The sequence below is a fragment of the Cervus canadensis genome, chromosome 5 (assembly GCF_019320065.1).
Source record: "Cervus canadensis isolate Bull #8, Minnesota chromosome 5, ASM1932006v1, whole genome shotgun sequence".
Classification (NCBI taxonomy): Eukaryota; Metazoa; Chordata; class Mammalia; order Artiodactyla; family Cervidae; genus Cervus; species Cervus canadensis.
Genome location: NC_057390.1, coordinates 95,417,631 through 95,442,813, shown reverse-complemented (window position 1 = coordinate 95,442,813; position 25,183 = coordinate 95,417,631). Strand labels below are relative to the sequence as shown.

The 25,183-nt window shown below is 52.4% G+C and overlaps 1 protein-coding gene across 1 annotated transcript in view; it reads right to left on the bottom strand.

Annotated features, from left to right (window-relative positions):
- Positions 1-1,480: 1,480 nt before the first annotated feature.
- Positions 1,481-25,183, bottom strand: part of GPR107 (G protein-coupled receptor 107) — a 55,957-nt gene continuing 32,254 nt past the window's right edge. The window contains exons 15-18 of the mRNA XM_043469847.1: positions 12,403-12,452; positions 10,546-10,629; positions 9,513-9,634; positions 1,481-6,326 (exon numbers count right to left, since the gene is read on the bottom strand). Coding sequence (XP_043325782.1) covers positions 6,230-6,326; positions 9,513-9,634; positions 10,546-10,629; positions 12,403-12,452 — 353 coding nt within the window. The 3' untranslated portion in view covers positions 1,481-6,229. The remainder of the gene's footprint in view (positions 6,327-9,512; positions 9,635-10,545; positions 10,630-12,402; positions 12,453-25,183) is intronic.

Below are 25,183 nucleotides of genomic sequence, written 5' to 3'. Positions count from 1 at the left end.
TCAGGCTTCATTCCACAGATACCCCTGATAATCCAAGGCCTGGGTAGAGTCAGGAAGGGGCTGCGGGCGAGGCATGGCCAGTAACTAGAAAATCTGAGCCAGAGGACAAGGACCCAAAGCCTTCGTTCCGAACTTCTGTGAGACAGTGGACAGAGGATCATTTGAACGTCACTGTCAGCACAGCAGCAGTGCCTGAGGCCCGTGACTTTACCTTCATTACCCCAAGGTCGGAGTCAGGAGACCCGGGTTCTCCTCTCAGCTCCGACACTCAGTGGGTGGGTGAGGTGGAAGGTGGGACACAACCATGTCCAGGCCCCCATTTTTGCAGCTTTAAAGCCAGGAATCTGAATGGACAAGTCATAGACATCTCCTGCATGGAAGAAACCATACACGCAAGTGGGATCCCACGCATGTGATGTTCCAGGACAGACCAAACCAGGGCGCAGACTTCAGAACAGCGGCTGTGGCAGCTGTGGAGAGGGGATGGCGTGGACCGAGGAGGGGACAGGGGCCTTTATGGGGTCGTGGAAATGTTCCATCTCCGTCACGGGAGAGGCTGGAGCTGTTTCTACATGTTACAATTCATCCAACTGGATGTCTGATTTTACTTGTATGTCAGTTAAACCTCCATTTAGAACACTTCTGGTAAAATAAAGGGTTTGGGATTAGATGACTTCCAAAAATGCTCTAAGTCTAAAATCTTAGATATCCTCTGATTCTTTTTAAAAAAAAAAATTTTTTTTTAAATTTGGGGCTAAACTGGGTCATTACTGCCGCATGTGAGCTTTTTCGAGCTGTGGCAAGCAGAGGCTACGCCTCATTGCAGTACCGGGCTTCTCACTGCAGTGGCTTCTCTGGTTGCCGAGTGCCGGCCCTAGGTGTGCGGGCTTCAGTAATTGCAGCTTGAGGACTCTGTAGAGTGCAGGCTCAGTAGTTGTGGCCCCTGGGCTTAGCTGCCCCCAGGCATGTGGAATCTTCCCAGACCAGGGATGGAACCTGTGTCCCCTGCCACTGGCAGGCGGATTCTTAACCACTGGACCACCGGGGCAGTCCGGATTGTTTGGATTCTGACGTGGGGTAACCAGCCTTGAAAGGAGGCAGAACTAAGCCTGTTGGAATGTGGGCTCTGCCCCAGGTCTCCGGCACCATCGCCCCTCCAGGGGCAGCAGTGCCCAGGCCCTGGCTCAGAAGGCACCCCCGCCCCTGTGGAGGCAGGACCCTCGTCAATGACAGCTGCTCTTCCGTCTGTTCTGAGACGCGGCCTCTGGGGTTGCAGCCACATCTTGAGTTTCAGCAGCAGCTGCACAGATCTGCTAAGATACAGTAACTTCTCTAGTAGGTGTCACTATTGTCAGCGGGAGCGAGTGGGAGGCATTCACTAATTTAATGAACAAAAAACCACAAAGAAAAAAATGGTAAGAGGGAGGTGGAGAGACAGCAGTCAGGAGTCGGCGACTCGCTCGGATCACAAACATACATCTCCGCCACAGAATCTTTATTTTACATCTTCGCGTCACAGCAGGAGAATCCATCCTCTACATTACCCTGATTGGAACCCCCACCCGTTATATGTTTACATAAATACTCTTCATGATCATCAGCATTTAAAAAGAAAAAAAAAATACTGACAGCGCCCTCTGCATCCCAAACTAACCTGGAAAGCAAAAAATATTTACAGACATTTTCTCCCCCAAATGAAACTTATTTTCTGGATTGGATGTGTCTGAGTTCTTTTGAGGTCACATGACCAGGCAAATTCAATTTTACGATCTGCAGAAGCTGCTTAAGGCGTCAAGAAACCCCCTTGTGTGGACAGGATTTTTGGATCCTTTTGTAATGAGTGTCTTAAATGCTAAGAAGGCTGACGGCTGGCTTCCTGACTGATCTGTCTGCCCACCACACCTCAGACCCTGCCTCAAGACAAGCTTGCTGTCTTGGGAGTGAGCTAAATTCTCTGTCTGACCTTGACCTTTACTAACTTCATCAGGGACCCCCTTCCCAAATGGCTGGAAGCCCAAAGGTCCCTGGTGTGACAACAAGCGAATCCTGACTCTGGCACCTCCCTGTCCCTCCCCTGGCTGCATTCTTCGCACAGCCCCGCAAGGGAGGTGCGTGTCCACGTCCCAGAAACACTATCTTTGAGGCACACACTGGGCAGAGTGGGCGGGTGCATCGCCAGGTGATAGGAGAGGCCCCAGGGGAAGCTGGAGAGTGTCCGGCTTGCCAATCAATAACTGCGTTCCAGGTGGAGGTGACAAGGACTAGCATCAACTCGGGCGAAGCTCTGAAGACCTCCTGCCCGAAAACACCCAGCAGAAAAGCGGAGGAAAGGGGCAGATCTTCTACAAAGTCTGCTGTGATTTGTTTCTGGTACACCAAGAAGGATCAAGACAAAATCTAACTTAACTTTTTCAGTGGGGAAGCCATTAATTTACTGAATTCTTAAGAAGAAGAAGAAAAAAAAAAGCCACAGGCCACAGGCACCCTGGACTCAGCCAATTCTGAATCTGCTCAAGGTTGGGGCGGGTCAGGGAAGCAAAGGTGAGGCGAGGTGGGGGGCAGGAGAAGGGGTGGGCAAGGACCCAGGTCCTCTGAAGTTCAGCTGCCGGGCAGCAGGAAGCACCAACGGCCCCAGCGCTCTGTGGGGTGCAGGGGGCAAACTGTCTCAGGTCCCGGAAGGCAATGCTCCAGGACCGGGGAGACAGTCAGAGCCACTCACAGTGAAAACCAGCATCTCTGACATGGCTCCTTGGTCAGTGAGGACTAAAACAAGACATCTGTTTCCACGTGGGGGCAGAACATCACACACAGTCGAAAGAGATCATATGTGCTCTCGGGATAAAATTCTCCTGAGCTTGGAAAATACATCCTTCTCACAGCTGCTGGCAGAAAATGATGCAATGCACCAAGGGCTTCAGCCTGTGTTCCCAGGCTGAGCCCACGTGGAACTGAGAGCCTGGCCAAAAGAGGGGGAGGGGAGAGGGTCAGCAGGGAGGGGTGGGGGGGAGAGGGCTGTGGGTCGTGGGGAGGTCCCAACAAGGGAGCGGACCCCTTGCCCTGACAGCCCTATGGAGCAGCATTATGAAGAGACTGGGTGCTGCCTTTGCTGGCTGGATATGTCCAAGGGAAAAAAACAACAAACCTGTAAATTTTACTCTAGAGTGGTTTCTGGAAAGAAAAGCGGCTCAGGCTATGATCTGAGAAACCGTCTTTTACACTTGAGCAAGCTTCTCCTCACAAGAGAATGAGCCCCCAGGTGTGTTCAGGGGACGCACTGCTGCTAAAATGTTACAACACCGAGGGGCGGAAAAATAGGCTAATGGAGTCTTTGGCCACCGTTCAGAGCCGGGATTAATAGATCGATGATTTCAAAAAATAAAAATAAAAGTGGGAGAGATCGGTGATTGTTCTTACTGTCCAAGAAGTAATTTTCTAGCAGAATACAGACTTTATTCAAGGAAAGCGGACCCTTTACCTCCTAAACTCTCACAGCCAGTGGCTTCCGGTCCACGGCCGGTTTCTCAGAGAGGCAAGGGTGTTTCTCGCAGGCAGATTCAGGGAGCCGGGGCAGAAAGCGAAGCTATAAATACCACTGATCACTCCTGACGCGCACAATCCTCTCTGCCCGATCCCTCCAACACTGAGAGGGAGGGCTTCACCGCTCCGACAGCGCCCAGCACGGGCCGCGCAGGCTCTGACCGTGAGGCTGCAGGGAGCGGCTGTCAGCTGGGGAGAACGCCTGGCTTGGACCCCAACCCGTCATGCTCACTCCAGGGTGAGGGCTGAACGCTGCTCACAGCCATCCAGGTGACAGAGGGGGAGCCACACTTTTATGGAACAGGATGAGGAGCTTAAATAATTTTGAAAACGCTTGAACTACCACCACCTTGTTTTCCCAGTCCGAGACTGGGGTTTTGATCTTTCTTCATCATAGGCCTGACTTCAAACCTTCTTCCCAGTTATAACACAGGAGGTGGGCAGACGACCCCCTGTTAGGAAGGCCACGGCCTGACTTTTACTTCAGATCCACCACCTTCTCTCACCCGAAGGGTCAGGACTGCACAGCCGCAGCTGGCCCAGCCCTCCCGCGAGCCCGGGGCGCCCAGCGCGGGGGACACGGGGTGAAGGTGGTCCAGCCTGGGGGCTCCCGCCCTCCTGTGCCTGCGGGGGCCAGGCCCTGCCCACACGCACGCCCTCATCTGCACGCACTTTCTTCCCTGCTTCCAGGCCATGAACTGAAGACACCTCCGTGGAGACCCTCAGGGCGGCAGGGGTGGGGTGGGGGGAGGAGGGGGTGTCCCTCAAACCTTTGGTTCCTGCCAAGAAGTCTATGGCCTCATCAAAGACAGCGGCTCGCAGGACAAACGGCAAACGCGCCCTTCGGATGGGAGCACTGGAGGGGGTTTTGGCCACGGCAGGAGACACATTCCTGAGGCGCGGGGATGGCGTCTACACAGGAGTTTGGAAAAATGTCCCTGTTCTCCAGGCTGCTTCCTTCTCCTGTCACAAGGCTCCGAGTTAACTCAAAAAGAAAAGTCCCTTAGATAATACTCAGGGCATTTTTCCTGGCTCCTGAAGACAGGAGAACACACGAACCTCCCCGCAAATATCTGTGGAAAGGTGAGGGGCAGGGTCTGGCCAGGGGCTCGCTCCTCTCCACGCTGGGCCGGGCCCGAGCCCCGTGGAGGTTGTGCCAGGAGAGCATGGGGGGATATCAAAGAGCGCACAAGGGACACAGGCTTCCTCGTGGTCAGCCGGGACGCGACCGGGGCGTGGGCAAGGGAAAACCACAGCTTTCTCAGTAGAGACGCTTCAGGGTCCTAAACCAGGGCTGCTGAGCGGCACCCCTAAATCCTGTGGCTTCTCATCGACCCTTCCAGGCCAGCAGTCTGAGGACCACCCCCAGCCGCCGTCACCGTCTGGCACTCAGGAGGAGAGGGAGGGCTCAGACTTCTGACACACACACGCATGGCCAGCACCCCGTGTTCCCGACAAGCAGTCTCAGCCCCCGTCTCGGGCCCCTGCAGCCGAAGCCTTAGTGGGAGGTGACCGGCCAGTCCTGCTATGCCCCGGGTCACAGTGGACCCTCTGGGCTTGCCCCGTTATCCAAAGGCCTCGGCTCCGAGCAGAGCGGCAGTGCTGTTCCCGCCCGTGCTCAGCTCCATGCTCTGCAAGTTTGGAAGAGAACCTCGCTGAGATTCCTGAAAGGGGCTCCCCACCCCCAGAGTCCGAGAGTAAAACCACCAGTGACACTCTTCTTCTTCACATGCCTGCTCCTGGAATATAGGGACGAGGTCCACGCCACTCCTCTGCTCGCGAGTGCCACCCGGCTCACAGGGAAAGCGTTCTTGGACTGAAGGGTTTGCTTCACCAGGACCCCTCTGCCCCAAGCTGCTCCTGAAGGAAAGTCCTTCCCATTGCCCCTCTTCTGACCACACAGAACAGGGGCAGCTTTGAGAGGAGCGGCCAGGGCCGCCAGGGACGGCGCTGCCCAGGGCTGCCGGGGAAGCCAGAGCTTCAGGGAAATCCTCCCAGAGGTGGCCTTTCGAGCTAAGAACACACTTCTGTCCGTCCATCAGGCAGGAAACCGTTTGCCACCAGCAGGGCCCTGATGGACGGTGACATCGCAGCCCTTGGACAGCCACGGCCCCTGGTCACTTTCAGAATTTGGGACGAAGGTCTGGGGCGACATTCGGGGCCAGGAACCCCGGGGCAGGCTCCTCACGCTACACTGAGTCTCGACTTTCTTTGTAAAATAACCTCATCCGTTTTCTCCCCGAAGATGCAGTGACACTTGCCCCCTCCCAGCCCCGGCCTTCTCTGTGAGTCCCCGAGCTCCCTCTCGACAGCAGCTCACCTCCTGAAGCCCCTCCCCAGGCCCGCGGGGTCCCCCATCCACCAGCACTCCCTGCTATACACTGGGTCACAACTGCGTCTACCTGAAGAGCTCCCCGATTAAAAAGCGGAAATAGAAATTAAAAACAAAGGCTTCCTTTCCCCTGCCTCCTCTTACACTCCCTCCCCGCCACTCCCTCCTGAAGGAGAACGCGGGCTGCCTGTCACCAACGCGCACCCGGCGTCCAGAAAAGAGTGAGAAGTTGGGTCTCCATGGCGCTCGGCTCCAGCCGCGTGCTCTGCGGTGTCGCCATCGCGAGGGGCCGACGCTCCCGCTGACCAACCGGACTGCGAATAAATTAAAGTCTCTGCCAGCGCCCCGCTGAGCCGCTCCTCACGCGCTGCCTTCCCAGTCGCCCTGCGGCTCCACCGAGCCGTTGGTCACCTTCTTGACTTTCTTCATACTCTCCATCACCCCTGACGTCGTCACTCTGAGTGAGGGAGAAAAACAAAAATGAGGAAAACCTCACTCTTCTGAGTAAAAGGCTGTCCTCACTGCAGCCCAGCGGCAACCAGGGGTATGGGGCGTTGGCTCTGAAGTCGGACAGACCCGGGTTCTAATCCTGGCCTGCTCGACGCGAACTGAGCTGTGTGAGCGTGCCCGGTCACGTGACCCCCTCTTGTGCCGCAGGATAAACATGATCCCGACTTCCCAGAACTGTCGTGACGGGCACCGAGGCACTCCGCCGTGCTGAGTCACGGCGTGTCAGCTGTTAGCACAGCCAACGTTAATCTCTCTCCCTGTCACAAAGTTCTATGTTTTACATACATATATAAAACTAGTCACAACTATGACACCATTATCTGTGCCATAATTAACATTCTGGGAAAAAAAAGTTAATCTGCTGTAGACCATTTATACTAAACAGCCACAGTGGATCACTTCTGAGACCTGGGACAGAACCACGGGTTTGGAGGAACCTTCTGGGCCCAAAGACTCTTTGACTGTTACAGAGACTGGGAGTGAATCACAATATCCCTTGAGAAGGTGGGGTCCTGGAGAGGACAGCCTCCTGCCTCACAAAGTGGGAGTTAGACAGGGCCTGAGACTTTCTGTGTTCGCGATGCAACCGCGTGGCTCCACCACAGGAACACCGAGCAGACACGAGCCCCCCCTGGTCGGCGGAGCCCAGGGGGTTTCCGGGCACCGCAGCGATGCTGTACGCCTCTGTGACGGCGGGTACATGTCTGTCCAAACCCGCAACACCAAGCGTGAGCCCTACTGTAAACTACGGGCTCGGGTTTCAATGCTGAGCCAGCGCAGGTTCATCAGTTGTAAGGAACGGACCCTGTGGAGGGGATGCTGACGATGGAGAAAGCGACACACGTGTGGGGCGGGGGGGACACGGAGGGAACATCTGCATCCTCTGTTCAATTCTGTTCAACGTTACGAATCTGAAAACGTTCTACAAAAGAGCCTTAAAAACAAACACCCTGGCCCAGCATCTCCACAGTACTCTAAGAAACAGGAGGCACCTATGTACCCCCATCATGGACCAAGAGGAATTTCCTAACCAGTAAAGTAAAATTCAATCAGCCAACCCAGCACTCTCTCTCCAAGGACCCTTCCTGTGCCCCCACCAACACCCAGATCCTGTCACCTACAAACGGCAACTCAGCGGCTCTATACGTGACACACCTAGTGTTTGCCCAGCTGGATCTATACATCAGAGAAACGATTTTACACGGAGTGAGAAGAGAAAACTTTCTCTCCCTTCTTTTCTGCTGTCATGCTGCTGCTGCAACCAAGCCTCGGGGCCGTCCAGGCCTCCCCAGGGCTGGGCTCTTCTCTTGGTTATCTGTTCTTCTGGTAAAGCCAGGACCGGGAGGCGGTTCCTATGGGAACCGAGGGATTCCTGCAGAGGATGCTGGTGAGTGTAAACAGTTGGTTGTGTGGCTGCCGCACTGTGTTAAGAAAGCCAAGGAGCTCAACACGTGCGGACGTGAAGACTCCAGCATCACAACCCAGGGACCGCTCGGACGGCAGGCTTGGGGCAGCCTTTGCTCCCTCGCTTTCCCTAAGGAAATACTCCTTGCCAGACGGTGGCCCGACTGAGAAAACCACGTTCCCTCTATCATGATAGGCCTGGGGTAAGGACAGAGAGTGATGAAGTTGGAACTGGTGCTCTCGGGGGCGCAGTGCCCAGCAGAACGGACAGTCTTTCAGGTGGACATGGAGAGCCACCTCAGACATACAGGATGGGAGTGCCAGGACGCAGGCCTGACGACGGCTCAGGGTGAGGAACCACCTCTACCAGGGTGGGGTGGGGGACGGGAGGATGCTCAGAAGCCTGTGTTGAAAGATGAGGAGCAAGAGCAAGATGCAGGCGGAGGGAGGAGGGCAGGGGAGTTTCTGAAAACAAACCTAACAGGAAGAGGCGTTTTGTAAAATGTGGTCCCAAACAAGTTACAGCAAAAAATAAATGTATACTTAACTTTGGGCTTCCCAGGTGGCACTAGTGGTATAGAAGCCGCCTGCCAATACAAGAGATGTAAGAGATGCAGGTGTGATCCCTGGGTCAGAAAGATCCCCGGGAGGAAGGCATGGCAACCCACTCCAGTGTTCTTATCTGGAGAACCCCATGGACAGAGGAGCCTGGCGGGCTGCAGTCCACAGGGTCGCAAAGAGTCAGACATGGCTGAGCGACTTAGCCCACATGCACACTCAACTCCAGACGGACGCTCGTTAGTGCCTCTTCAACCAGAGGTCCTTACTCGGATGCTGCTACTCCTAGAAAAGGCAACTCTGGCGGTTCCCCAGCGCTTCCCTCCACTGCCTGTAACAGGGGTTTCTTCCTCTACACAACAGGAAGCTGGTGTTTGGGGCCCAGCAGTAGGCTCTGCTTCCAATCACTATTTCCGCAGAGGAGCCGAACGCATCCCACGCTGCCTGACCTGCCCGCCAGCCCGGCAGAGCCTGCCATGGGCCGAGGCTCAGCCTCTGAACCAGGAAGAGAGACAGGCCGCCAGCGCTGGAGGCCACACACTTCAAAGAGTGGACAGGGAGGAACTCAGCTGCAGGCGCGTCATCAAACACGACTGCTGACCTGGCCCATCAGAGTTCATCAGTTTACAAGCAAATATTCTCAATCACTATTCACTTCTCTAGAAAACAACTGCCCCTTCCCGGAAAACAGGACCCTAGAGTCACATTTAGCCTGTGACTCAGAAAAGCTCTTTTTACAGCCCAGATATAGGTCAAGTCACTGTGCTAGCTGTGAAAAGCCATCAAGTTATCTGATGATGAAGTACATGTGAGGATCATTAGCAGACTTAAAGATGACTTGGATGATTACACTGTCAGACCTGAGCTTCCACCAGCAGGCCCAATGGGAAGTGGGGCCACCCATCCCCAAGGATATCCCCAAGTTCTTGCTGCTAAGTTGCTGGCAGCAGGCTCCAAGAATGCCTCACAGGATGGCAAGTTCTACTTCGCTTGAAAAGAGCAAGCGATGCTTGGCAGATACTGTACAACGCAAAGCCTGGGGCCTGAGCGTCCATCTCTTGCACTGACACACAGAGGGCCCACCCCTGGGGCAACAATCTGCTTCCGCTCAGACCACGCTGCTCCCAGTGAGGTGGGGGCAGGGAGGGGAAGGAGGAAAGGGGGTGCTTACACAGATTCCATTTCCAAGTCATCTTCTTCCTGAGAGAGCTGTAGGTAGGGGTTGTCTGAGGCTGGACGGAACTTATACCCCGTGAGAACAAAGAACACCAGTGTGGCCATTTCATCCAGGAGCTGCGAATTTAAAACCACCCCAAAGAAAGGGATTAGAATACTGTTCTCCAGAAAGCAGACCAAACAAACTGTCCGCCCTGCCCCCCGATAACCCACCGCTCACTGGTCAGTCACTCAAACGCCAAGGCTGACTGTTCGGGACCATGTTCCTTAGGGGACTTGCTGAAGCCTTCTGCCTAGAGAGGGCTTCCCTTGTGGCTCAGCTGGTAAAGAATCCACCTGGCATGTGGGAGATTCAATCCCTGCAGGTTCAATCCCTGGACTGGGAAGATCCCTTGGAGAAGGGAAAGGCTACCCTCTCCAGTATTCTGCCCTAGAGAACTCCACTGACTGTACAGTTCATGGGGTCGCAAGGAGTCAGACACGACTGAGCGACTTTCACTTTTGCCCAGAGAGGACATCTGAGGCTCCTTGCTTTAAGTCTTCACTGGCATCTTTAAAGAGCTCTTTATATACATACATTTCCCTACTGTGTCCAAAGCCCCGAGTGAGAGCTTCCAAAAAATAGTCTCTAAGTCATTTGGTGACTGCCCAGTAGTTAAACTAGCTCTAGTATACTGCAAAGATAACTTTATCATTGAAATAATAACAACAATGGGCAAGAAGAAGGGAGGTCTGGATTCTAAGCCCTAAAACTGAAGGATAGGGCCCCACTGCATTGAGGTTTGAATTATACTGGGCAAGGCTTTCTCTGCCTGGGTTTTTTCAAGGACTTTTAAAATTGAAAAGTAAATCAATTCCAGATTTCTCATGTAATCCAGCAATTCTCCTGGACAAACACATCTTAACTGCAGACCAGAAGAGACAGACGGTCTTAGTGGCCAGTGCCAAATAAACCTGGAGCCATCTCAAGTAACCCCGGGACTTCCTGCTCAGACACAAGATCCCTGGCGCTGTCCCGAGCACCGTACCTGGTAGAGCCACTTCCACTGGAAAGGAACAGCGAGCTTGAGGAGAAATGCGATAATCCTGGTGAAGTATATGTAACATACGATCTAATGAGGAACAGAGACACAAGAATAGTCAGTGCAGAAATCACAGCACTACTTTCTTCCAACAGTCTGCTAAGGGGAAAGCAGAGTTGCCTGAAGAAAGTTATTTGACACTTACAGTGCTAATTAATCAGTCAGCAGAGAGAGAAACTCTCCACTACTTGAGAGGATTTCTTCTTTTTCTCTAGGTGACTAAGATATTGATGGATAACAGTCACTCCCATGGACAGGATACTTTGCTCTTAACTCCTGAGTAACCTCCTTCTTACCTAATTCTCATACATTTTTGGTGGTGTTGTTGAGTTGCTAAGTCATGTCCAACTCTTTGTGACCCTGTGGACTGCAGCATGCCAAGCTTCCCTTCACTATCTCTTGGAGTTTGCTCAAACTCATGTCCATTGAGTTGGTGATACCATCCAACCGTTTCATCCTCTGTAGCCCCTTCTCCTTTTGCCCTCAATCTTTCCCAGCATCAGGGTCTTTTCCAATGAGTCAGCTCTTTGCATCAGGTGGCCAAAGTATTGGAGCTTCAGCATCCTTCGTTCCAATGAATACTCAGGGTTGACTTCCTATAGGATTGACTGGTTTGATCTCCTTGCAGTCCAAGTGACTCTCTCAAGAGTCTTCTCCAGCACAATTCAAAAGCATCAATTCTTCGGCGCTCAGCCTTCTTTATGGTCCAACTCTCACATCCATACTTGACTACTGGAAAAACCATAGCTTTGACTACATGGACCTTAGTCAACAAAGTAATGTCTCTGCTTTTTAATAAGCTATCTAGGTGTGTCAGATTTCCTTTCAAGGAGTAAGTGTCTTTTAATTTCATGGTTGTAGTCATGGTCCGTAGTGGTTTTGGAGCCCAAGAAAATAAAATTCTCATATATAACCAACTGATTCCCAGCCCCAAAGGGTAATAGTTTTTCAGTCTCAGGCTTTGAGAAATGTTTTCCAGCAATAACAACAAAATAAAACCATATGGGGAAAACACTGGCTTTTAGTCTCTTCAGGAGATCCTGTGAATGTTCGAGGTCCACACTCAGAGGAAGGACCAGTCATTCTAAGTGCCCCAGTGAGGAAGGGCATGACAAGGATTCAACATGTGGACCCACTGGGAGCGGACAGCTCGCTGGCCTGTGCCCAGGGCAGACAGGCTTACGGGGAAGGGACTGTGCAGAGTGACAGTCAGTGCCAAAACCACAGATGAAAATGACTACGAAGCTTTAGTCTGAGAGTAGGGAAGCAAAATTCTAAGAGACCCATAGCTTATACTTTCCAGGAAATTATGATCCTAATATTTTATAGCAAGTCCCCCTTTTGGTGGTACGCTTATAAGGACTTTAGGTGTACATTTCAGTCATGATTTTAGATATGATCCCAACTTTGTAAGCCAATTTTTTTAAAAACTAAGTTAAAGGAACAGCTATGTATGGCATTTGTCTAGGAAAGAATCTAGAGAAATAATGACTCAACTGTTAACCATAATACTTGGGGGGAGGAGTGAGAACAGGGAAGGAGCAGAAGGTTCAGGGTCATAAATGGCTTTTGCTGTCTATCATCCCACATTTAAAAAGTATCAAGCATGTGTTAGGTTTCTGAGTATTTAAACGCAGATTTAAAACTAAAACTTTGTAGTAAGTAACTCAGATACTTAATTTCCCATGTCTACAGCCACCACTTGGTTTTGTTCAATGAAATCCCCACAGCTCCCGGGAGCCAGTTCATTAGCTCTATTCCTTGAACTGACCTTATTCACAGACTGAGGAATTTTTTACTCACCAAGACGTAGTAATGTCTGAAAAGTTTCAGCTTCGCTAAGTTAATAGCAGCTGGGGAGAAGAGGACAACAACATGAGAGGCTGCTGCTTTTCTCATTTTTAAAGCTTGTCACCAGCAAGCACACTCGCGGTCCAGAGGCCGAGGCTAATGCAGATGGGGGCGCCTCTGTGGTTCTGGACATGAAGCCTGGCAGGGTCTTCCCCCAACTCCAGGAAGGATCTGGGAGTCGTGGGGGCAGCAGGCTGGCGCCCCCAGCTCCAGCAAACCAGCGTTCCTTCCCGTCCCGGGTTCGGGAGCTTTAAACGGCCTTCCTGGGAGGATAGTGACACCACAGAAATCAACAGACACTACAAATTCCAACTCTTCCAACCTGCAAAGCCACCATTAAACATTTCAGCTCTGCCACTGCGGCTACAGGGCTGCAACTCTGCTAGCAATGGTCTCAGGGGACCCTCCAGCTAACTGAGGGAGTAAATCCAATTAACCCATGGGCGTGTATTGCAAATTTCACTTAGGTTTTCACTGTGTCTGGTAACAAAGCCCTTTAAATACGACCTCCCCAGCTCTGTCCAACCTCCAAGACTGTTCAAGGTCAGGGAGCCAGGAACAGCTAACTTCCTGCCACCGCCAACGGCCATGAAATATTGATGACCACAGAGGGTAGCCTGGCTCCCTCTCCGATTAGCGAGCCTTTCATTCATCATCAACCTTCCGGCAGGAGGCGAATTAATTTTGCTTAACGGCATTTAATTACTGGTTCCCTTTAGGAATGGAACTGTGGATGGTGACGGATAGACTTCCCGTGTCTCCCTCCTCTGGCTCATGATTAATGGGGGGGCAGTCGAGCTTAGGTTCCCAAAGAGATTCCTGGAATCCTAAATTAACCTTCAAGGTGATCACCAACTAACAGTATCTGTAAGAACCTGCTCTGAGAAACTGAGTGTGCCGAGAAGGTTCAAGAAAAACTGGGTAATTCCTAACTCCACTGAGAGGCCCTGGAACACCCGTGTCTACAGCACGAATGGAATCACACACTCATGTAGCACCTGAAGGAGCTAAAATGAAGGAGGCAAGATAAGCCAAAGCTTCTTCATCGAGCACCTCTGGTGGTCCTGCTGTTATAAGTCTCTCTGGTTCTCCATCTTTTTCCTTACCTGATCTGGGCGGGCCCCGGGCAGCAGAGAGCCTGGATCAGGGCGGCCCCTCACCATGCCCGGCCCACAGAAGACCCGGGCGTGTGTGTGGGTCAGGGAACTACCGTCCCCGTCTGCAGGACAGGAGACATTTCACTGAGGACAAGATGCTGAAACCGAGAAGTGACAGATGACTGTGTCACCAAATTTAAAACTCTGCACGTTTGTATAAAGTAGTGTTCCTCCTGTGCGTGCGCGAACCTGCTCACGCTGGTGGCGGTCGAAGAGACGGCCAGCCTGTGCTGCACTCTGCCCCACGAAACCAGGTGGCCTCGGAGACCTGGGGCCCTTCCACACAAGCAAATCCCTCCTACATTTGGACGTTTAATCCTCTTCATTTTGAGTAACTGAGAAAGAATGGCACCAACAATCGGACTATTTACATGACGAAAACACTTTAGAAATCTCTTCTGAATTTTGCTTGCTGAAATAGATCCTGGCAAATGAAACTCCTGCCTTTGCTTCAGCAAGAACCCAAAGGAGAGAAGCGGCGCGTTTCTATTCCTGGATTTCAAGGTGCCGTGCCGGGATGTGCATGGTTGCCATGGCCACCCCCAATGGAGGGTTCCCGAGGCAGACCGAGGGGACGGGGCGGGGGGGGGGAGGGTCAGGACTCCCAAAGGAGGTGGTGTCCAAGCAGAGGCCTGACTGGGGCTCAGGAGGGAGTGAGAGTGGAGAGGTCAAGCCGAGAGGACGCTTGCAAGGAGCAGGCACCCAGGCCTTGAGGTGCCGGAGAGGCTGGGGGCTCTGCCGGGCGGAGGACAAAACCCGAGACTGAGTCAGACGCAGACCACAAGTGGCCTCCTTGAGGGTGCCGAGGCCCCAGGGAGCCTCTGGAGGGTCTCGAGCAGGGCAGAGCCTGGATCACATCAGCATTTTTGAACAACCTCTTTGGAGAAAGGATAGAAGAATTAAGAATAAGAGCCCGGGGAGTTCCCTGATGGTCCAGTAGTTAAGACTGCTCTTTCACTGCCAGGGTGTGGGCTCAATCCCTGGCCAAGGAACTAAGATCCCAGAAAGCATGCAGTGTGGCTCAAAAAAAAAAAAAAAAAAAGAGAGAAAGAAAGAAAAAGAATCCAACTGAGGTCAAACACTTTGAATTTTTGGAGGTTCCTCTAAGCAGTTGGGGGGTCCCTGTCAGTGCAGAGTGGGGAACAAGGTGACCTCGTCTTAGTGGTTTGGAGCAGGGGTGATGTTGAGGACACTGGAGAATTCTTCAGGGGAAGTCTGAAGCCCCCGCCCCCTGCCCCCTTTCACGGGGAAGGAAACCAGGGCAGAGGGAGAGCTGACCGAGGGGAGGCAGGGGGGTTAGGACACTGCGGGTCTCGTGGGGGTGAGAGGAAGGGAGAGGACAGGAAGGCACCATATTGCCACCTCCCTGGGACGTGTGCCACCAGGGCTGCCCATCAGACACCCGGAAGTGAGGCAGGCCAGGAAGAACGCGACAAGTGAGCCTGCACACCCACGTCCAGGCCCCACAGGGAAACGTCAGCATGGGCAACGATACCAGGTCACCCCCAGACATATGCTGCTGCTGCTGCGGCTAAGTCGCTTCAGTCGTGTCCGACTCTGTGTGATCCCACAGACGGCAGCCCACCAGGCTCCCCCGTCCCTGGGATTCTCGAGGCAAGAACACTGGAGTGGGCTGCCATTTCCTTCTCCAATGCATGAAAGTGAAAAGTGAAAGTGAAGTCGCTCAGTCCTATCCGACTCTTGACGACCCCACGGACTGCAGCCTACCAGGCTCCTCCATCCATGGGATTGTCAAGGCAAGAGTACTGGAGTGGGCTGCCACTGCCTTCTCCACCAGACACAGGCTAGGATGGATAAGCGGACCTTGGGAACCATCAGTGGTGACGCACAGAGCTCAAGTTTGATCTGGAAACCCCCCGCCACGATGGACGTCACTTCCAGTCACGAGAAAGACATCTGTGTGCGAGACTGCTGCTTGTGGGATCAGGCTGTGAGGTCCCACAAGGGTGTTCTCACCACAGCCCAGGCTGCAAAGGCAGGAATAAAGCTCCCTTATTGTTGTGAGAAAGAAGACTGGCTAACAGCACAGGCGCTGCACACCTGAACAGCCTGGGTTCAAATTCCATCTGTGTTGCTTATGGGCTGTGTGATCTCAGGTAAGTGCCTGACTTCTCTGAGCCTCAGTTCCTTCACCTGTAAAACAAGACCACCACCACCACCTACCACTGGGGCTGCTAGGGGATGGATGAGGCAGTACTTGGAACCCAAATAGCACACGGGTTTAAGCAGTGGAGGAGCATCTGATGTTAAAGCAGTAGGATTATATTAGGATTAAGTTGATCCCTGAACAACACAGATTTGACCTGCCCCGGTCCACGTCAAATATGCGGGTTTTTTCCCAATGGTAAGTTTCCAAATGGTAAATGGCACCATTCCCCAACGGTAAATACCAGAGTACTACAGGACCTGTGGTGTGTAGGATGTAGGAACAGCAGTGACGGAGGGCCAACTGAAGCTGTCCTCTGATTTTCAACTGCGCGGAGGGTTAGCACCCCCAGCTCCTGTTTTGTTCGAGTGTATGTAGTTTCAGTCCAAGAGCGACTGGGCTGCAGCGACCGCCGCCTCTGGCAGGAGCCCAGGCTCTCATAAGTGATCGGAACAAGCGGTGGCCCCGGGCTCTCCTGGCAGCGGGGCGGCCATATGCACACGCTGAGTCAGCCTGCTGGGCAGGGGGAGGCACCGGCTCCGAGGCGGAGCCTTGCCAGCAGGGTGCAAGGAGCAGTGATGGAGCAGGTCGCAGCCCGGAATCCCAAGCCTCCCTTGGCTCTTCTTCCAGAGAAGCTTTCCCTGCAGCTAAGGACGCTGACAGCCTGCAGCCCGCTGGACCACGGCGGGGCTGGCCCCCCGCAGGACTGCAGGCTCCCCAGGTCTGGGCTATTTCTGACCCACCATGAGAAGCAGCAAATATGGTAAAAGAATGAGTGTGGTGGCAGGAAAAAAAACCCTCGGACAGGAGCCAGGAGACCTGCACTCTGGTCCCTGCACCATCAGAACGCAGTGCGCCTGTGCCCAGTCTGCACTGCCTTCTCCGGGTATCGGTCACCTTCACAGGAGAATTTCTTTTCGGTCGGTTACAACTTCTTCCTGGCAATGGCTCTTAACTGGGGTGAGCGCTAGAATCCCCTGGAGGGCTTTACCGACGGACAGACGCCCAGCTTGCCCCTGACTCTTCTGGAACTGGGCCTGGCTGGAAGGTTCTGAAAAGCCTCCCAGGGATTGGGGAAGGACAGGAATGGGAGGCAGGGCAGGGGAGCGGCCCAGCCGCTTCAGGAGCTCCTACAAGGCTGACGGCTTGCGGGTTCCTCTCCCTCCCACTCACGCTCAGGAAAACGGCTGTGACTCTCGTTTCCAGCAGACGCTTTTTACCAATGGAAACAGAACAGGTGCCCACCAAGGCGGGAGGAGCCCGGGCCTCTCACCTGCTTAACAAGACAGTCCTCTGATGCAGCAGCACGTGAGCAGATGCAACCCGTCCAGAGGAAAGGCCACCCCCTCCCTGGACCGTCACCTCACCTGCCCTCTTTACACCACAGGGTCACTACACAGGCTGGCAAGACGACAGACCGTGCCCTTCCTCCCCAGTGGTCATCCCTGATGGTCCAGAGCTGGGACCACGAAAAAAACAACAGGGCTGGTCGTCACAGGGCTTCTCTGGTGGCTCAGACGGTAAAGAATCTGCCTGCCAATGCAGAAAACGCAGCTTCTATCCCTGGGTTGGGAAGATACCCTGGAGGAGGAAACGGCAACCTACTTCAGTATTCTTGCTTGGGAAATCCCATAGACAGAGGGGCCCTGCAGGCTAGAGTCCACTGGGTCGCAAAGAGACATGACTGAGTGACTAAACAACAAGCCGGTCGTCACATCTACTGAGCAGTAACCAGGCACCAGGCCATACACCCTTCAAGCTTCATTCATCTCGTGTGATCCTCACAAGAGACTGTAAGGGCAGGGGCACCGCCTCCAATGCCTCATACATGAAGGATTCAGGCCTGTAGGGTTTAGTACATTACCAAGGTCACAGAGCTTGCAAGTGAGGAGGGCACCGCTCAAACCCAAGACCCTCTCTCCAAGGACCAACAAGCTTTTCATCCCAACACTTTGTGCTGAAAGAAAGGCAATTCACAGCCTTGTAATTCACCAGGAGCCTGGGGACGTGATGGTGGCTTGGAATGCTCATCAATACCCAGGGGCTGCCAGCGATCCATCCTGAGGGATTAATACCGGATGATCTATGGGACACGCAGAGGCGAAGGCCCACAAGAGTCACCTACAGGTGGAAAATTTCCCAAACAATTCTTTCCCAGAAAGACTTGAGGCTTAAAAACATCCGCCCTACTCATCAGCTTTTCCCTGCTTCCTCCCTGCTACTTTGGAGGAATTTTGAGTCAAACATAAAAATTACAGAAATGAGTGTGGTGGCAAAGCCGGACCAGCGGGAGACTCAGGCTGACTCACTCTCAACAGTATGGGCTCCAGTCTGCCTCCGCTCCGGACGCAGGCCCACTCTGGGCGGGGGACAGAGACTCAGAGAGCCAGGCCACTCCTGACCTGGGACCACCCTGCTCCGAAAGTGTCCTTCCTGGGGAGCGATTAGCACACGGGGTACCCTCTCGCCTCATTAAGAGACCCCACTAACCTCACAGAGAAGCTATCAGGAACAAGGATGGGAAAGGGTCTGCTAAGAAAAGAAAGACTACTAATAGGATGAAATTTTTGACCTTCACGATGTTGAGATTCATGTGAAAAAGTGGTGCAAAATACGTTTCCAAAATCCACTTAAAACATCCCCTCCAGTGACCCAGGAGTGGTCAAAAGTAACTGAAGTGAACACTTAAGAGCTGTGTGCACATCTTCTTATAAGCAAAAGTTTACCTTGAATGACTAGTGAGAAGAAACAAGAATGGCCCGAGAGAGTGGCTGATGAGGAACCTAACTCTGCGAAGGGCTTTGCTGAGTCAAGCACGTTTCCGCCTCTCTCTTCGCTTCTGCTCTGGAACTACACCAAGGAACCCGCTGCTGGGGGGCTGAGGGGTCCTCAGGGCCGGGCCGTCTCCACCTCTGCTGCTGTCAGCACTCACCCCGTCACGCCGTCTCCAGCAACCGCTGTGATGAGCTGCGCCGACCAGCATGTCTGGGCCCCACCCTCCCCGGCCCGAGGCTGTGCCCACGGCACGTATTCAGTCCACTGCGGCGAGGAAGATGGATAGACATCCCGCTGCTTGAAGACACAGCCTGGTCAGTAGCGGACAACGTCTTCTCCAGAAGAGAACCTGACCTCCCTGAGTGCTGCAGCGATCGACAAGAGCTGCTTTCAACTGTGTCTGCCTCAAGACCCGGAGTCAAATGCATGCTGATACCCCCCAGACGAAGAACCCAGATCGCTGAGCAGGCCTGCTGGGGGGCCGAGGGAGGGACCCCTCAGGCAATTAGGTCCCCAATGTTTTAAAGGCCTCCTAAAAAACGGGCTTCCCAGGTGGCACAGTGGTAAACAATTCATCTGCCAATGCGGCAGACCCGAGAGACATGGGTTCGATCCCTGGCTCAGGAAGATCCCCTGGAGGAAGGCACAGCAACCCACTCTAGTATTCTTGCCTGGAGCATCCCATGAACAGAGGAACCTGGTGGGCTACAGTTCATGGGTCACGCAGAGCTGGACACCACTTAGCAATGGAGCACACACGGGACAAAAAACTGGCAATGTGTCCGTGAGGAGGCAGGTTCTCAGCCTAGGGATGTGACAGGCCCCTTTGCTTTCGGCTGTAGGTTACACGAACTCAGGGTGGTATCCCTGGTTAAGTGACTACTTCAAAGTGTTGACCAGAAGCTGTGACCAGGATGATGACAGAGAAGGAATTTTGGGTGATCTGAGACAGGAAAGGTTTTGAGGTTTAAAGAAATTAAAAATCATTGTATTAAGCCAATCTCAAAAAATAGGTATTTTTTTTGCTCTCATTCTGTCTTCATGACAGTCTACTTAGCTATGGTTTTCACCCTTCCCAGGGTCACAGACTTGTTTGAAAATTTGTTGAAGGCCACATACCCCTGCCCACACCTGTGGTGCCGGGTGCCACACGCCGGGGTAGGGCATCACGGACGCCACGGGACAAACAGCAGAGTCAGAGGGTCGCCACGTGCTTCAGTGAGGTGGCCCTGAGCATAGAACGGAACCCTCCGCAGGCTTGACCCATGCCCCTCACCTCACGCCATAGGAGATATGGGCGTTCTATGAATGCTCCTGTCACACCACCCAGAGAGACAGCCACTGTGTTACTCAAAGAAAATCACTGATTCCCATTAGAGTAACCGGTTAGGTAAAATATCAGGGCAGAGGATGACCTAAAAGTTATTGTTCCAATCAAACAACAACAAACACAGTTCTGGACACAGAGTTGGAGTTCAGTAAATACTTAAAAGCAGTGTGAGCTTTAGTTTTCGAAGTGCTCAGTACAGAGTGCAATCAGTCAACACCACTACACTGTAGGTGCGGTTTCTAAGACGGTACCTCTCGAATGTCTACAGCAGCCAGGAGCCGGCAAAGCTCTTTTTGCACGGGCTGGAGAGCAAGCGTTTCAGGCCCTGTGGGCCAGGTGGTCTCTGCCAAGCCCCTCAGCTCTGCCACCGCAGTGCAGAAGTGGCCACAGACCACAGCCATACACAGGGGCACGGCTGTGTTCCAATAAAACTATCTACAGAAACAGGCGGAGGGTTACTTCTCTTCCTTTCTCAGCAGTGGGTTTTTTGTTAGGCCTGTTTGTATGAATAAACCCAAATAAAACATCCCCCCGCTTAATTGTCCAGAATGAACAGACATCTTCGTCACAAGAGTATGGCCAGCTAAGTCTGAAACGGGCTTGGCAGGCACAGGAGAAGAGAACCAGGTAGCCTTCCATCCCCGTTCATGGTCCTCGTGCCCACCAGAGACTCAACAAATCTCATCCCTAACACACAGTTCTCAATCTTTCGGTCTTGAGACCCCTTCCCACTTTCAAGAGCTTCTGTTAATGTGGGTCAAGTCTACCAGTACCTACCATATTAGAAACTGAAACAAATTTTTAAAATATTTAATAATTCATTTATAGGTTAACAAAAATAAATACATTACGTGTTAATATAAACAATGTTTTCCTCATAAAATTAAAAAACTCAAACTTCAGGAGAAGAATGAAACTGTTTCCCATTTTTGTAAATCCCTTTAACGTCTGGCCTAATAGAACAGAACTGGATTCTTGTATTTGCTTCTGCCTTCAATCTGGTGTGAGGGAGTGTTCTGATGGAAGTTTATAAAAAAAAAATAGGGCCTGATCAGAGGCAGGCCTTCTCAGAGAACTGCAAACAGTCGTCTTTGATTTTGCATTAAAGCTTGACAAGTGGTAGCTTCTTAAAGACAACTAAGATGGGGAATCTGAAACTGTAGTGATGAACTTTCACACTGTCACAGTAAAATCTGCTGGTCCATCTCAAGCTTTGAACAGATCTTTTATTCATGCACGTGTAACATGTATTGATCAGGTGGAAAATATTGTCTGTGTGTGTAACATGCATTCATCAGGTGGAAAAATATTCTCTCACTGAGTTAAAAGAGATCTCTGAAATACTGAAACTTTTCATAAAATATTTAAAATATCATAAATATCATAAAATATTTACATTTGTTAATATCACCTCTGTTCATACCAGATGTCTATAAAGAATTGGGAAGCTGTCAAGTTTACAGGGGTAGATTCTACATTTTCCTAAATTAAAACCTGTGTTTTCAAGTGAAAATGAGATCACTGACAACAAATACTTCTTCTTTTCTGAAGGGACATACACACTTCATTCATTTTCAAGAAAATGTCTGTCAAAAGCCCAGGCCTGAGTAACTGTAGTTTGATCATCATCATTCCTTCAAGTAAAAACAGTGTCCTGGGCCTTCCCTGGTGGTCCAGTGGTTAAGAATCCATCTGCCAACGCAGGCGACATGGGTTCGATCCTTGGGTCGGGGAAGATGCTACACACTTTGAGGCAACTAAGCCTGTGAGCCACGACTACTGAAACCCACACGCCCGAGAGCCCATGCTCCACAAGAGAAGCCACTGCCAGAAGACCTCACATCACAACTGGACAGAAGCCCACGCAAAAGGAGCAAAGACCCAGCACAGCCCCAAAAAACGTCCTGCGGAAAAGCAGCTAGCGGAGCTCACAGCTCACACAGCTGCCACACGTGCTCTTCCTCAGGATGACCACCACACTCCAGAGGGAAGCGGAAGTGCTTCCTGGGCACGTCCCACTCCACACAGAGTGGTGAAAGATGTATGTCCAAGGGCTGCGATGCAACGACACTAGAAGTTTCTCCTAATTCATCAAGGGCACTCTTCCATGAAATGAGCCTTCTCCACCCCTGCGAGTAGGTGAGAATGAAGAGAAGGCAGCGGCCCCCAGCAGTTTGGGGCCACCGCCGGGAAGTGTGCCGAGGCGCCAGCAGGTCTACGCACACTGCTTCTGCCGACACCACCGCAGAGACCAACAGCAAGGAAGGCCGGTCACATCACGTCACGAAGAGAGTTCTGATCCCGAGGACCCTCTCGAGGGCGGTCGCCCTGACGAACCGCTGTGACCTCTGGAGGTCACAGCTACTTTCAGAACATGGCAGCTGCTGGAATGAAGCCACTTGCCCACTCCCCCAGCAACCAGCCAACCACCATTTGTTTCAGGGCTTTTGAAGCTCACATTAAAGCTAAGATTCCCCAGAATGCTTCCTCTGAAATTTTCCTCAGAAACTCAAGGGGGCGGGGGGGGGAGGGAGATGCTCAGAAGCAGACTGTTAATTAGATGCAGGGCGTGTATCCCCAAGGCGTCCTCTGAGCTAATGACACTGGAGAAAGACAAAGGAACAGGAAGGCAGGCTCAAGGGCAGAAACGGTGAGCTCTGGCAGGCTCGAAACGCAGCGGCAGCAGTCAGATGTGCCTGTGAAGACTCCATGAGGCCGCCTCTCAGAACGCAGAGCAGCAGGGACTCTAAATGACAAAGGACCCGAGAGGAGCCACCGCGTGTGAGAGGAGACAAATGCGTGACTTTGGGACAGGGGGCAGTCTCGCCCTTCGTGCTTTCCTTTTAAACTCTCTCAGCTTCAGTCAGAAGGGATCAAGAGACAGAGGTCAACAACAACGCAAACCCACACTCTCTGAAAGCACCACGAACCCCAAGAGCAGAGAGAACGACGACAAACGGCGCGACCCCTGCTCTCGATCAGTCAGCGTGGACGGCACTTGAAGCTGCCATTCTTAAGCCCAAGTCGCTGTCAAGATCATGTGATTAGTCAGTGGAATAATGAGCCTAAGAATAAGAACCAAAGTGTCAGGCTCCATCCAGCAAAAAGCTTCAAATTCCAGTAGGAGGTTTCGTCGTCCTTGGCCTTCACTCTGTCAGCTGTCTCAAGGATGGGCAAGATCTCAGGAAGGGCAAGCTGAGGAGCAGAGGGTCACCAGCACATTCCAGGCCCAGCGGTCCCGGGCAGTGTGCTCACTCGAGCCTTCCGTGCCGCCTCACCGCTGTCCTGGGCGGCAGAGCAGGGCACGGCCCCTCAGCAGTCACGCCTGAGGAGGGCCTGCCAGCACAGCCAGCTGTCCCTGAGCTCTCCGCAGGGGAGATGTCAATGGCGGGGACACGGCTGCCCTGACTCTGCCAGTGTCACAGTTTTCAAAGTACAGAGTGAAATATGCATCTGGAGATGAGCTCAAAAGCATCCTCCAGCCTAAGTCAGTTCAATGAAAGAACTTGGATCAAGAAGACACCCCTATTCTCATCTACTCTGTCCCCCTTTCAAAGGGTTTGCCATATCTGCTAATGGGAAATGGGTGCCTTCTTAATGGTCTGTCCCCTGAAAATGGTGGACGCAAGCCCTGGCGTGTCCCCCCGAGGACGGCGGACGCGGGCCCTGGCGTGTCCCCCCGAGGACGGCGGACGCGGGCCCTGGCGTGTCCCCCCGAGGACGGCGGACGCGGGCCCTGGTGTGCGCTCACGACTTCTGGCTCTCAGACTGGCTCTCCACTCAAGAGGCCCCGTGCTGTCACCTGGTGGAAGAAATAGGAAACTGCCTCGTGTGCCCTCGACGATGACAAAAGCATCCCTACTCCACAATGCTTCTCTTCACTATGGATGTCGGGGGACAGGGGTGACCCCACCTGGCTGCACCATCTACCCCAGGGAGAACACTTCACCAGGATGCTCAGCCAACGGTCAACTTCTCATGGAATAAATGGTCACCAAGACAATTAATTGCCACAGTCACCCTTTAAGTCCTCTAAGAGCAAGGTGAAGACGGAGAGGCGTCAGAGGGTCAGGACAGCGGAGAGAATGGGAGAAGGCAGCGCTGAGGAAGGACCAGGAACTCACCAAGGGGAAGAAGAAGACAGATAAAACTGATCAGCTGGAGGACGCTACCCTTGGGAATTTTAGACATTTTCAGTCGAACAGTCAGAAAAATGAACCCAGAACTACAAGAGTAAAAGAAAAAAAAAAGTTGACAAGTCACATCTCAACACATTAAAGTAAGAGAAAGACATATTAAGTTACACAAATAATAAAACGGGACTTCCCTGGTGGCACAGTGGGTAAGAATCCACCAGCCAAAGCGGGGACACCGTCAATCCCTGGTCCGTGGAAGTTCCACATGCCTCGGAGCAACGAGGCCTATGAAGCACAACCACTGAGTCCACTTGCTATAACTGCTGAAGCCCACGTGCCTAGAGCCCACGTGCTCCAGAACAAGAGAAGCCCCCACAAGGAGAAGCCCACGCCCCGTGACTAGAGAAAGACCGCAAGCAGCAACAAAGAGCAGCAACCCGGCCAAAATATAAATAAAATAAGTAAATAAATACAGCAGTGTATACATGTTACCCCCCAAAAAAAAGAAATAATAAAACTAACTTTGCATTTAACATGCATAGAAGAAGGATGTTAAAAAAAGAAAGTCACGATTATGCTCAAACAACAAGCATTCCCAGAAGGTGGGTTTTATTTTCTACTTTGGATTCTCCTGTTTGTGACAAGATGCTTTATTAAGACTCTCATTTGTGGTTTGTTTTCTGTAGCTTTCCTTTATCCACTGCGAGAAGGCAGGAGGGTTCTCTGAGATCCACGACTCAGAGGAAGGCTAGGCAGCCAGCTAAAAGCAGAGCACATTGCAGCTTCAGCTCGCTGAAAAGAATCTATCCCAGAGGGCATTCCAGAGGGAGAAGGGAACCCAGGGCCTTTGTAGGAAGAGAGTAAAAAACACAAGGGAGCTATTTCCTGGGACTAGAAAGAAAGTGAGCTGACACATTCTGTGAGGGGTGGGCCTGTGGCCCCCGGGGAGCCAGGGGACCTTGGGAGCCTGGAATCTGAGCATTGACCAGGGCTCCCAGCCTGGCATGACCCTCACACACCAGGCTACTCACAGCAAGACCCGGATAGCAGGAATCTCTCGACAGGAACTACTGTGGGCCCCAGACTGAGCACTGTGCTCTCAGTAAGAACCCCAGATTGTGCCTGACACTGGTGGGAAGGCTTGAAGTCAAGTTAATTTAAATTAGAG